The following is a 14,723-nucleotide window of genomic DNA, read 5'->3' as shown; positions in this document are numbered from 1 at the left end:
TTCCACCAGCTTCTCGGCATTCAATGTGATCGGCAGGTAAAGGGGTTCTCTGATTTCGCCGCGTATCTGAATTGCGGTGGCCCAGACGTTTTGCTTGTTTACAACGCGTCGGTACGACGCGGCCGGAGTCTCCTGCCGAATTTGAAACTAGACATTCATCACGACTTCTCGCGCCTGACGCCCAAAGGTGCCTTTGCGAAAGGACGTTTTGAAGCGACTCGACGAGGAAAGCAGCGAAGCACATGGTTCGGCGATAACGGGAACGAAATCGCACAGAAAAACCGATCACTGCAGCCGTGTTGCCAGCGGATATACATGTTTTCACCAAACCACATGCATTTACGTATATTAATAGAAATATAAACTTCAAAGATTTGATTCCTTTAGTTGCAAATCATTCTCAGCAGAACACATCTGGAACATTGTGCAGTTTTTACGCACAAAGCAGTTATTTTAAAAGAAATTACTTTTGTGAACTACTTTGTGGTGCGTAGGAATGCTCTTCTCGAAGTTGCGAACCGTCCTTCAGCCTTTGGCTGCGCTCGGACGGAAGCTGAAACGAAGTATAGGTGTTGTTGACCGGACTCACCCCTGTGCAGCTGATAAAGGAGGAACAAAAGTAAAGGCAAAAGACTCTCCACATAGGACACGGCTTGTCCCGCGTTCGAGAAAAAGGGCCAAAATGATTCAGGATCTTCAGTATTGTATTTGATTCGGTGCGCGTGTACGACGTTAGCGAGCACATCAACCATACTGCTGTGAGTGAAACAAAACGACTTTCTAGCAAGGTGCAAACCTATGAACGCGTGCTGGTTAGAAAACATCACATATCTAATCCTGTGACAAGGAGAAATAAACTTACGGACAAGACGGCGCAAAGTCTCAAGCGCAGCTGAGTTCATTCGCTAGGGAACAACGCTTTATAGTCGTCCATGCAGGCAGAAAAGGGAGGAGACGAAAAGACATGACGCCGCAAAGATGCCGGAACTGAGCCAGACTCACTGACCTCCGCGTACACACCACACCACCAGCAGACACCTGCCGCTAATCTACCCGACGAATATATCCCTGCAAAGGCTATGTGAACCGAGGGAAAAACCGCACCCCCCCCCCCCCCTCTTCTTTCCCGCCCGCCGACAACAACGAAAACTCACAACAAAACTAGCTTTGTTACATGTTCGTTGAAATCAAGAAACGGCTGGCATAATCTATTAACTTAGACCTCTATACTCATGGTTTCCTTTAAAACTATTTTCAAGGAATCACTTTTTTCTGCAGAAATTTTTAAGTCTATTTCCCTAATGGCAAGCACGCATTACATGTAGCAATATGTGTGGCTAGATCAGATGATGGAGAAACAATTTTCACCCTTCTTTTTTTTTTTTCTCAAGGAGGCGGTCGTTTATACACCCACATACCAGAGCCCTCAATTAAACCGAAATTTGTACACAACTTCCTCGACGCAACCAATAGAGGATCATTATGTTTTTGCGCACCGCACTTTCCACGCTCAAACGCGAACGGTGTGAGACTATTAAGTGGAAATCCATCTTAACAACGGCATTTAATCTTAACGCCTAAGCCCAAGTTTTAAGAATATGCGAAATCTGGTGAAACTACGGAATTACAAGTACCAAATTGCTACAACGAAGAGGTGATGTAGGGCGTCGCAGTGAATGCGAGCGAGCTCCACGAGCCGAAGCGGGCGCAGCAGACGGTGAACGGCGAAGATATTCGTTAATTACTCGTGGGCGTTCACCATACCGTGTGCGTGGGTTATTCGGGCGGAACCCGCGCAGCCCAAGTTGCCAGTAGGGGCATCGGCGATAAATGTGGCCAGCTTAACCGCAGTGCTAGCATAGCGGACGTCGGTCAGCCGTTCTCCAGACGTCCGTCTTCCTCGGCGCCGACTGATCTTGGCGGGCCTGCTGAGGTTGTCCCTCCTGGCGTCGAGCGGGGTACAGGCCCGTCGCGTCGGAAAGGCGCTGGGCACGACGGGTCTCCGGTTACGGTCGTCGGGTCATGGCGGCGTAGGTCAACGCCGGCTCCGCGGGGGCGGGCATATAGACTACTCTTATAAATCACTTCATGCAACACTGCGCGTGATGCATTCTAGAAACTAGTTGGCCAGGAAGGAGAGTGGCATGGTTTCGGTTTTGATCGACAAGTCGGCAAGAGATTACACACAGAGCGTGGACTATTAAAAAATGGCCAGACATCGATTCTTTAGCATAAGCCCGAACCACCCGTATAGTTTGTCTTGACACATGCTTGTATTTTCGTATTTGAGCCTTTCTGTTAGCGTTCCTAGGTATGTGAATGAGCCAGTGCTGGGAGTTTCGACGCTGCGAAGCTCGGGGACCTTGCGTGCGTACGAATCAACACGCTGTAACAATCAATAGGTACGCATACCTCGAGCTTGCACTTTTACATTAGTGTTGCTGGTCAGGAAGTTCGTTTGCTTTGTGCGTACATTGACAAAATATAACTTTTGGCAATTACTCTTTCACTTAATACGCCTGAGTACGCACGATAAAACTCGGAGACGACACAGAAAAGCTAAATCAAACACCCTCCTTGTCTCTCATCTGTACCGACCGGCAGCACTGCACGATGTGAAGACCCCACCTGCTTGTACTACATTAATTCAATATCGCCTATGCGCATATCATAAAATAATCCTGCCCAATCATATAGGCACATTCGCACATACAAACTCGCTCGAAAAGCAAAAAGTCCACCACTTGTTTGAAGAACGTCGCACCGTTCACCAGCCGTGCGCCGGACGGCCGTGGATCCCTGTGCGGTGCGCCAAACGAACGAAATTATTTATAGCGGACTTGACGGTTTCTAATGACCATCATATTTCTTATATGTTTGCGTTTTCATGGTTGAGCATGCCGAGATGATTTCAGAAACACCGTTCAGACACAGATATTGGGCGTCGGTAAGAGCTCGTCCAAAAATGCTTAGCGAGGAGTAGGGACGCTTGTTAGGGCCTCCGTCGTAGTTAGCCGATCTCAGCCTTTGCGAAAGTTTAATCTTCGATCAGCATCAAACTTCAGTTGAAGATATATGATGAAACGTAGAAGACATCATCGTAACTTTTGTGCAGTAGTGAGGTCGAATTTATTGCGTTTCCTTAAAAGTTCGTGCGCCAACGCTGGGCTCAACTTTGATACTAATGTGAGCATGCCCCTTGTGTTGCGCCCAATCAACTAACAGTAAGCGGACGCTTGGCAAACAAAAGATATGTGTAGGGCTCAAGTTGACCAAATTTAATTTGTAGTTCACGGGTACTAGACAGGATTATTGAAATTGAGCTCAAAGATGCAATTGCGGTGTGAGGTGACTAAGCCACATTTGCATAGGCACACACATTATCCGGTGTTTCGGGAAGCAAGAAAGTGTCCCGGTCTTCGTTTTGTATCGCTCGCGAATGAGAATATTGTGCATTAGTGAAAAGTCACATGGTCGAAAACGCAAGCAGCGCATTCGGTCACGGCGAGGTAGAATGAACTGAAGCTGCTCAATCGAAACCTCAACTGAGTGGTCAACTAGTTCCCAGAGTGCACTAGTTTGCATTTCGCCGCGATACGGCGCTTTGAATTTGAGAAGAAGTCTATTGACGGGAGCTTCCGGCTGCGAGGCGCGCTGGCCTTCGTCGTGTACGATCTCTACGACCGAAAGCAAGGCCGGGCGCTCAGCAGCGGGGAGTAGCTTTCGGAGTTTCCATTGGACGAGGACCCGAAAGATCTCGCGTACGTCTGATGTGCTGGCGCCAAGTAACACCTTGACGACAAGGATTCAGCGACACCAGGCAGTGCGAGGCTCGAGCCTGGGGGAATCGCATTCTATGTTGGTAGCCTCCGTCACGAATTGTTCGACGGTCGGAGGTGGACAGCGCACAAGAGCCTCAAAGATGTTTTCTTTGACCACCCACATGAGGATCCTCAGTTGTCTCGCTTCAGTAGCTTCGGGATTCGCTCGGTTGCTGAGTTGAAGCACGTCTTCGACGAAGCTGACGATGCTCTTCTTTTGGATTTGAGCCCTTGTCTGAAGCAGCTTCTCAGCGTGTTCTCGTCGCTGCTGGGTCGGAAACCTCGGCGGAGCTCACCCTTGCATGCTGGTGGTGACCGTCGCCTCGTGGTGTTCACACCAGTTGCGTGCCGTTGCCTCGAGCGAGAAGTAGACGTTCTGCAAGGATTGCTCCTGCGTCCACCCATTCTGACGGGTAGCTCGTTCGTATTGCTGCGTCCAGTGATCGATGCGCTCGTCGACATCGTCATGGGAGGGCTTTGGGGCGCAAGGTGCGACGCTAAGGACTACGATGAATGGGCGAAACGGAATGTGCGGCGGTGCGTTGCTCATCGTCGTCTCTGGCTTTGTTGTCTATTCTGGCAAAAGCAGATATTGCGGGGATATGTCTTGGGAAGAGTGGCCGGCTCGGGCTTCGGTGTCTTCCGCAAAGTGGAGTCTTTCGGGGCTGAGCACTTTACTTAGCCGGCGTGTCTTGAGAGGTACGTACACTTCGCGGGCATGAAATTCGTTACCTTACAAATCCACAAAAAGTCGGGAACAAAACAAAAAAGAAAAAACTCGACAAGCGTAATTTGAAAATAAAGGTTTAATCGAAAAGCTACGGTCAGAAAAAAAAAAAAAAACACGAGCGTCGAAGGAGGAGCAGCAAACGTCGACGCGTCGGCGTGACAGCTGGTTCGAGCAAGGGTTAGAGAGAGTCGGCAAAGCCGCACTCGGCTCCTCATCTACTACACTCGGCGTCTCGAACATTCGAACTAGAAATAATGTTTGGCGGAGAACTAGGGCGAGACTGATTCGTCCAAATCATTCTGGCCTCCTTATCTTTTACACTCGTGGTAACAGTAAACTTGAATCTTCTAGAAGTACGGGGAAACTTTACTTTGCGGTCATGCACGTGGCAATATTTTGATCGTTTTTCTTTACTTGGCGTCATCTATGTGCAGTATTACGAACCTTCGTAAAGCGGGGGCACAATCAGGTCACCCAATCGGCACTCATTTCTTCACCTCCCTAAATTACACGCTGTTAATATCACAGAAGTCAACGTCTCGCGGTGTACAGTAGAAAATTTGTGAATATAACGAAGCATTTACAGCTCTTAATTATCATACTTCCGAATTTGAATTCCCTGAAACCGTTTCAGTTTACAAAAATACAAGTAATAATTGAATACAATCACAACTAGTCTTGTTTGAAAAGTATTCAATGGGGTTGCTTTGATTATCTGCAAAAAAATATTGATCGATATTTAAAAAAGAAAAACTATCGGGAAAGAACACCATATTTAATACTGAATAGTTTAGAACTAGTTCTGAAACAAATCAGACAACTTTCCGATTTTTTTAAAAAAGCTTCATGTTCTTATCAATTGTAATTCTGAGAAGAAACAGAGCTTAGAACATTAAGAACGCAAAACTTATTCTCAATGTGCCGGACTGTAAACTGGCCTTTCATGCTTTATAGCGGTGAATTAGAGTCACCATATTACACACCACTCAAATTTGCCATTCTTCTGGAACGCCTACCGCTTATTTTGAATGCTGCAACATTTTTTTTATCACACATTTGCTTTTACATTATTTGGTGTTAGTTATCTTTTGGGCATCAAAGTGTAAGAATGGCTCGAACCGGATTTATATTTTTGCAAAAGGGGAAGAGTGGTTTGTTTGAACGGTTGATGAAGATACACATTTTATATATTAACCATTGAGCATCGCACTGAAATACATTTATAGAGATCTCGGATTTGGCAATCCCAGCTCAAAAGGCAGCACACCACAGTGTAAAATTCCAGACCGAATATCTGCCCTCCTTCTCTAGAACTCGGGAACAATTGTCTTGTTCTTTGATCTTGGAAAGATTTAGGTGCTCACAAGGTGGACAGATAGCAGCATTACTATATTAATATGTTCTCTACGTAGCTCTAAACTCGAAACCCGATAAAAACCTCTGTGGAAAGAAGTAAAAATAGATTAAAACGTGTTCATTGATTTTTTTTTTTATTTCCTACAAAAAGGCTTTGGAACAAACGTCTAAAGTCAGATAGACTCTTTTTGACGAGGCTCAGTTATGCTCGTATATTGCATCAGAAAAAATATAACTATTAAAAAGTAAAAAAATAAAACATCGGCAGAAAAATGGCACAAAGTCATAAATATCATTAAATTTAGAAATAAAGTACTAGACGCATTTTATACATTGGCCACATAAAAAAAACACCTTATCATAATAAAGTAATTTATTATTTTCAATATTGTGAGATTATTTTTGAAGATAATTATCGGCTGAAAGCAATCGAAAAGTTACAATGACACCCCAAAATTAATCAAATGCGATTACTTTGATTACTAAAAAATAGCACCGAAAAAAATTGTGTGACATGGATACTTGAAGCAGAGGTTTCTGTCACAACAACGACGTAATAGATTCTGCATACAAATCGAAGGCATCAAAGTTTCGTTTTTTTCCGCACGCGTAGCTTCACAATTCTGTGGCAATCTAGGCTCTCGTCACACACTAAGGAAAATACGATTTTTATTTAGCTGGTATTCTACCGCGGTACCTGCCTACACTTTTGGTGCCAGCCGTAAGACAAGGCCTGAGCATGACGTCTCTTGTTAGTTTCACCGCAAGCGGAAAACACGCAGAAGCTATAGAAGTCACGCCGCTAAGTGGCACACGCGTCCTTCTCTACTTCGCCCCGAACTTGTTTCGCACTTATTGTGAAGACAGTGCAAGTCGTGCTGGTGACGATCCCGAAGCTGTCTTGGCCGCGCTTCGTGGATACACTGCTAATGGAGCTTGGAGGGGAAGGCGCACGCTTTGTCTTTGAGGAGGTATTGCAAGAGCCACAAGAGCCCCTCGTTCTGACGTCGGCTACGCTGAATTTTACGCGTCTTTATTGGTCTTGCCTAAATTGCGCCTTCATACCGGCCCGCCTGCTTCTTGCCTGCAAAAACGTCTATTAACTTGACTTCCGACTGTCCTTTGGTTTTTGTCATTTCTTTTCCCAGGAATCGTAGCCGGGTCCTTATGCGATCCCGACGTTGTGGAGAAGGCGAGAACAAGGCTGAACACCCAAAGGTTCCACGTATGTTAACTATACCGAAGCCGTCTCTTTGCCATGATATATTTTTTCCCATTTCAGAGAGCTCCTAAAATATGCCTGTCAATGGTGCGACCTTTCAGATTATATACGGAGCCACCGAAAACAGTCCGGTCTTGAGCAGCACGAACCCCGACGAACCGACGGACCGCTGGATTCGGACGGTTGGGAAACCACTGGACCATGTTGAGGTCTGTATGCACCGGGCGCTAGTCACTTTCAGCAGTGAATGACCAGGAATAGCCGGTGCAATTCACTTTTATTTCGATCTTCTACTTGGGCTATCAACGACTCTATAAATTGCTACTCAGTAGCCTGCCTGAAAGAAGAGAAGGACTGCCGACAACACGTCCAACGGGCTCTGCAGCGGGTGGAAAGGATGCGCGAATTCGGTCCGGCACAGGTCGATCCCGTTGTTACGGTAGCTTCCACGTAACACCCATCGGATGCGGGCGAAATGCGAACAGTGGTGCACATGGCGTTCGATACGTGCCGCGCAACTTGGAGGCCGCTAGGAACATATAAAAACTGCGGTGTGGGGAGAGGGGCTGTGTATAAACCAACTTAACTCTCTGACGTCAGGCCACTCCGTTGCCGCTGCTGTCTGCACCGAGCATGCGCAGATGCATTGACTCTTTCGAATCTGGTTTCTGCGCGCGAGCACGCTCCTGATCCGGTGTGGGCAAATGCGGGGATTGCTTCTAAATGGTGGGCTTGGTGTTTGCCCATCGAAGTAGGTGCGCACCCTCGCAGTCCCGTTTTCACCACTCAGTTTTATCAGTTCCTACTTTTTTCTAGGTTGCGTAGCATGTCTCACAGGCCACACCTTCTGCTGTTCGCATTTCATTTGAACTCTGAGGCACACGTGTCTCGAGCTTCAAGAGCACGAGCAAAATTTTCTACTCATTGTAAATGCCTTTTATATTCGTAAGAATGTAACCACGAGCTCTTAAAATATAAATTAAGATAAAAAAATGGCCATATCACGCAATAAGATTAAGCAAAAACTCGAAAAGCTACATGAGGAGTGCCTATCTTTCTAAAAGGTGTATATGTTGTCTCTTTAAGGACAACATACCCAAGCAGCACGTTGTGAATTGGCCATCGCTGGCAAGTGTACTATGGCCAACCAGATTTTCGATGGCCCAAGCTTGGTCAAAGTGCTCGGCAATAGAAGTGTTTTCGTCCTCGTCTGGTGACTTGCCATTCACTTTATGCCAGTCGCTGGCCATTCACTTTAGGCCAGTGACTGGCCATTCACTTTAGGCCAGTGGCTGGCCATTCACCTTTGTCCAGTGGCTGGCCATTCACTTTAGGCCAGAGAATGGCCTTTCACCTTTGGCCAGTGACTGGCAATTCACATTTGGCCAGTGACTAGCCATTCACTTTAGGCCAGTGACTTGCCATTCACATTTGGCCTGTCACTTTCGGCCAGCCACTGGCCATTGACTTCCGGCCGGTCACTGGCCGAAAGTGGCTGTAGTTATACACTTAATACATAATTCATCACAGACTGCCTCATTGTTCCTCAGAAGACTGTCAAGAGTTTCGGGAGGTCAAGTTTTAGAACTCAACCCCAGAAACTCTTACATAGTAATGACACGCGAAGCTGCTGCAAGGCTGCTCAATATTTATTGGTCTTTTTGAGCACTAAGTCTTACGACGGTGGTTGCGACCACCATTCCAGTCGTCATAGGTTCAGGGATGGCATGTTGTCCCACCATTAAGGTCCCCCGTAGTGCAGCAGTAAAAAAATATTTTAAAAAAGTAACTTTAGGTGAAGGGACAGTGCAACAATAGAGAGTTTTAGTAGATCGTTTCGATACCTCCGATAGCCCCGATAACGATACCATGCATCGCAAGGGAGGCGGTGGCGGAGTATCGGGTATCGTTATCGGAGTCATGGGAGCGATCTACTAAAACTCTCTACTGTTCAGTTACAATATTTTTCACTTTGCACAAGCTTACTGGCACTAATGGGAAAGAGAAGCCTTGAGTACACAGTAAAGGTTTTTACACACTTAAGGGTGTAAATCAGTTTGTCCCTGGGCTAACACCCTTATGGCGTTGAGGCAAGCACCCTTCACAAATGGTGCTTGCTAACATCCTTGATGAAGGGTGCTTGGCATGAAATGGGCACCTGCTGGGGTGGCCCAGTGGATGCTGGGCCACCCCAGCCAATCTGGCGCCGAGAGAGTATCATGCGACGTTTCTCTTATGTGGAGTTCAAGGTCACATGTCACTCACTCGACGCTGGATTGGCTGGTAGCGTCCGCCGCGCTCGGACGAAGGGTGAAATAAGTATAGACCCCAGTGAACATTTCATTGGAATGTGTCCAATACACATATCAGAACTTGTAAATTGTACGAGAATTATATATGGTATGGCATATTCTTATATTATTATTGTATGATTTACAGCTTATCATGTTTACTGAACATATTTACACTTTTTTCACTTAGAGGGATTGCCACATCACCACATACGAGGCACGTGATAAAGAAATAATGAGTCACACTAAACACAACTCACTTCATGAAGAAGTAATACAAAAGAGCTCCTTGCAAGCCACATCATAACCCCGTGGGCACTAGGGAAGTGTTACGGCACCCCCCTTTCTCGAGCTCTAAATGAGCAAGCAAGCAGTGGCCCCGAGCATCGCACTGCACGGCTGAACCATTGTGAACATCATGGTCTGCCACAAACGAAGCATGTAAAGCTTTCCTGATTTGGAGATCAAGTGACATGTTTTGTTTGTCTCAGAGGATTGCAGGCAACACGCTTCGCTTATCACTTGTATCTTATGCGCATCTGTTTACTAATTGGAAGCAGGGTACAGGGGGGTGGTTTAGCCCTTGACTGAACCACAGCAGTATTTCATTAGGTGAAGCTCATTATGACATCAATTAGAATGTGTTAAATTGAACATTTATTGAACCTTGAGAAATGGGAAATACAATGTATGCCATTCCATGAAATAAAGAATGCTATCTGCAAACATGTAATGAAAAATATTACAGAATGAACTTGCACTCTACGGCAAAAAAGCAAACGTTTCAGTAGAAGACGCTATCCTCTTGCTCACGTACAAAGGAAATTATAAAGTTCTGGAAGACGACTATGGATAAGGAACTCGTACAGCTAAATTCTAAGCACCTCGTCTACAGGAAGTCAGCGTTAGTTATCTCAGAAAGTGCCCAGCATTTAAAGAAAGGAAAAGAAAACATGCCTTCATAAAACCTTCTATCATTCGTTCTGGAAGCAAAATAAAAATTAACCTGATAATACTGTCGAGAAAAGTGGAGTATACACTTTTAAAACGGCTCACAGAACATCTCTTCAACCGCATACCTTTCTGCAAACTTTGTTCAAAAATTTAATTACGACTGTCCTTGGATTGGTGTCGCTCAAGCCAAGGAAAATCTTCTCCAGAGCAACCAGTGTGTTGGAGGCCTTGCATTCGTACTGGATGCTGAAAAGCCAATATGCTGCCAACAACATGCACAGCCCCTCTTCTGCATTAAAAACGGAAAACAAGCGCTCACGATCCTCAACAAGGTGAAGAAAGTCTGCATCGTCCAGCTCTTGCTTGTTGTAGAGGACACATGGTGCCGGTTGGGTGTTCTGGTCCTGCGTTAGGTAAAAGGATAAAGCAAAACATAGCTTAATGTAGAAGGCCAAAACATGTTTGCTCTTGTAAACTGCTATTATTCGCTGCAGTTAAGGCCATGAGCATCAGCCTACACACAGGCATACAGTGCTTATGTTGGAACAAGTAACCGGCGTCGGCAGCAATGTAAAACGAATGAAGAATTACAATCGGGGCAACATCACAACATGCAAGCATTGCGCTGTAATCTTAGGGGCACTTGTAAGTATGTCTATTTCTGTACCGAAATGCATTTACGAAATCTATTTATGTTTCAGTAATGAAATACTTGTGCGATGTATTATGATACGCTGCTAGACTTATGTATCTTGTAACATTTATTGTTAGAAATGAGCTGACAGGTTTGGAGGTAAAAACAAATCCACGGAAAAATCCGACGCATCACTGGTATAGTTTCGCAATGAGTGATTTTTTGCTTTGCTCTCACTTTTAACTTCTACAGCGGCCGGTTTTCTTTCTGCTGACAGCAGCCTTCCTGTGTACATTTGAGGTTATTGTATGGGTAAGAGGCCACCAAAAAATGCACAGATGAGAAACAATATGTCTCAAAGTAGAAGAAGGCAAAAAGCAGGGACGTTTGGGCAGACACGCTTTGTCAGGCGGTGTCATCGGTCGCCAGCGTTCATTGGGTGCGATATTGGGTTCTTTTCGGTATCAGCGAACATAACCAAAAAAGTCGAGTTGCAAAAAGAAAAAAAGGGACAAACACCGACAGAAGGCGGAGAGCTTAGGTGCTACAATCTATGTTTGCCACAGACGCACCCTTCTTACCTCTCCACCCTGCATTTATGAACCGTACAGGGCTGCCGACTGACCATAACGGTAGATGCTAATATTTGTCCCTTCGCCAATGTTAATTTTTTTGCCTCCTCCTCTACACTGAAAAACCCAAAATCCAGCATGCAGCGTGTCGAGGTTGACGGCTGCGGTTTTCAAAGGTGGAGGGGGTGATCACATATTAAAAGGTGCTCGTGATAATATATGTCTACAGCTATCTATGATACATTGTTGCGTTAGCTCCTCAATGCACCCCTCGAATCCGTGACAGACAAAGATGTTCTGACAAAATATACAATGAGCTGTCTGCGTCAGGAGAAGAGCAATCTCGGTGGCCCAAAAGGTAACCTGCGGCGGCTGGATGACTTCATGTAAACGGGCCCAGAATTCACGGGCTTGGAGAGAGGTGCAGAAAATATGTGACATTCAACTGAAAAGTTGATAAGCTCAAATTAATATCCATTTTTAGCCAAAATTCATGATTCGCACACGCCTAATATTTTCACAATGAAGCCAAAGGCGAACCAAGTAGTAGTCTGTTGATTTATTGCCGAATAGAATACACTTTGAGTACCAAACTGGATGCTTTGCTTATGTTTGGAAGGTTGCAATGACAAATGCAATACTTAATTGGGTGAAAAGCAAAGTTTTGTAACAATTATGTGCATGATTAAATTCTACAAGTCGTTTTACGTGTATACACTCTGCACATCATTCTATTTGAAAGCTAACAAAATTAAGAAAAAAGGCCCCGAGAGTTCTGTCGATGTCTTCTTCACTGCGTGTTCGTGGAACTCGGCGGCCATTAGTAAAGGGTATAACTGTCACAGTACGTTGACTAATTGACCAAAATCTGTTAGCTTTGTAATTCATGGCTTTATGGACCATGTTGCAACTGCAGTGTTAAAAGCCAGTCAATATTAAAGGTTATCCCTATTTAAACCATTCACAAGAAGCCAAGCGGCTTGGAGGTATTCATTGTCCAACTTTTGCGTCTTTAATGTCGGATGCAAAAACCGTGCTCAGCTTGAGCTCAAGATTTCGTGCCGTTAATAATGGGCAGAAGAGCGACCTAGTCATACCGGGTACGTCGTCACTATCTTGACAGTGTCCTTGGCGGAAGCATCGGCGTCATACTTTCAGGATAGTGAAGGTGCGTCCGAAGCAACCACGTCCGCACGACATCCTGAGGCCTTCTGAGCGCAATATTTTGGAATTGGGCGACGAAAAGGCAGATTTTTAGCACTAAATATTTCGAAACTTGTTGCCATTCGTAAATTGTGTAAATTGTGTTAGTCTTTAATATTCACTGCCTTTGAAACTAGAATTGAAACATATCCCATAAAACCATTATTAAAAATTTGGTTAATTAGTTTTGAGTAACATACTGCTAAGCGTTTTCCCCTTATGTAATGTCCTCTGAGCCCCACAAACACACATTGAAGTCAACATCCAAGTAACACTCACGCCGTTTTTTTTTTACTTTGTTTGAATCAAAATATAAAGATTTGTATCTATGTATATATAAATATAATAAATACCGGGTGCATGTGCATGCAGCCGTGCACCATCACACTGTAGAGGTCCACTTTTTTCTGAAGCAAAACTGGATCAAACGGACAAGGCCAGTTTTACATAAACCCCCAGCACTACATGTGCCAAAGACTGCCAAACATGATTGCTCACCTCATAGAACACTCTGCGCGGCTTGCGGTCTTTGACGGTGAGTCTACTCGCTTGGTGCAGCTGGGACCTGCAATAAATGCAATACCGCTTGCCATATCCCACAAAGTAACAAAGAAAAGCCAGTAATATATAAGTCTACAGCACGACATGTGCCAAAGACCGCTAGAAATTCTCGCTCGACTCATAGAACACTTTATGCGACAAAACCCTGCATTAAGGACCGATTGAACTTAGTATAAATGTTGCAGAAAAATAAGTATCTGTATTCAGCTGTGTCAAAACACGTGATCTAATGTAATAATTGTGTGGCTTTAAAGGGGTAGGGAAACGAAATTTCAGCGCTCATTTTCTAGCTTGAATGTGTTGCATGTTTCACCCTAACCTCAAAAAGACCGGTCTTCCGTTGAAAGGCAGAAAAAAACTAATTTTAAAGCTAAATAAACGATATCTTAATGTGCACCTGGTGGATGCATGCGGAGCCTATTTGGGAGGTAATCTAGCAACACTGAGGAACTTGCTACGTAGTCGTGACGCAGCAGATTCCTTCGGAGCAGCGCCGCCCTTTGGAATTTCAACATTTTCTTTCTTAGCTTTCCTCCTGGCTCAACTCACAAATCGCGCATTGTAACAAACGGTCCAAGAAGACGGAAAGGAAGGACTCCCCTCAGTCTCGGACCCTCGTTCGTGCAACCGGAAACAGCCATTCACCCCTAGAAGACTAGCCCGTCACTTAAACCTCGAACAAAAGTTGCTTTCCCCATCTAGTTCAGCCCTAAACTGACAGTGTTGTGGAAGCTACGTGCTCCTTGGGCCAGCCCACGTGGGCCAGCAACACGCTCGTCACGCCACGGGTACTTCGAACGGCTTGGTTGTAACGCGCTGACGCTATTGACACCACCACAACGCTGATAACGCCACCAAGGGCAAAGCTCATAACCACGCCTGCCTTGCTACTCCACGAACGCGGGGAATCTTTTCGTTCTGTTTTTGTTTGCGCCGAATATCCCATGACGCATCGCGCTCTCCGTTCGCTTCTCTTCGAGCGCTTGTTCGAGTGCACCGTTTGGAACGAAAAATATCGCCAGTCGTTCAAAATGCAAACGTGCGATTATCATTTACGGTTATTATCCATCATGCTTGACTCACTTCCGAACAAAATTTGAATATTTCAATTTTTGTTTCGTACCCCTTTAAAGAACACTACTGTGATGATTTAATGAATGATGATGATGAAATAATTTTGACTAAAGAGAGTGACCACAAGTGTATACTGAAAGAATCACAAACAATGATGAAACCTAGAAATCTATTAGTGCCTTCCCTGTGTTTTGCCATCAAGTGGAAGAAGTTTCTTGGCCTATATTTTTGTTAAAAACAGTTGTGATGCGTCCGTCTGTTTTTTTAAATCTTAATGTTGTGCATATTTTTTATTTCCTAGGTTG

At 45.0% G+C, this 14,723-nt stretch overlaps 1 protein-coding gene across 1 annotated transcript in view; it reads left to right on the top strand.

The window, feature by feature from the left end:
* The window catches only part of LOC120846999 (medium-chain acyl-CoA ligase ACSF2, mitochondrial-like), a 72,511-nt gene that overhangs the window by 42,121 nt on the left and 15,667 nt on the right, over positions 1-14,723 (top strand). Inside the window, exons 11-12 of the mRNA XM_040218940.1 lie at positions 7,056-7,132; positions 7,231-7,338. Of these exons, the coding sequence (XP_040074874.1) occupies positions 7,056-7,132; positions 7,231-7,338 (185 nt within the window). The remainder of the gene's footprint in view (positions 1-7,055; positions 7,133-7,230; positions 7,339-14,723) is intronic.

This window comes from Ixodes scapularis, unplaced genomic scaffold, assembly GCF_016920785.2.
Source record: "Ixodes scapularis isolate PalLabHiFi unplaced genomic scaffold, ASM1692078v2 PGA_scaffold4__175_contigs__length_147842914, whole genome shotgun sequence".
Lineage (NCBI taxonomy): Eukaryota > Metazoa > Arthropoda > Arachnida > Ixodida > Ixodidae > Ixodes > Ixodes scapularis.
Note: the sequence above shows the minus strand (reverse complement) of the source record. Positions and strands in the feature narration are given on the sequence as shown.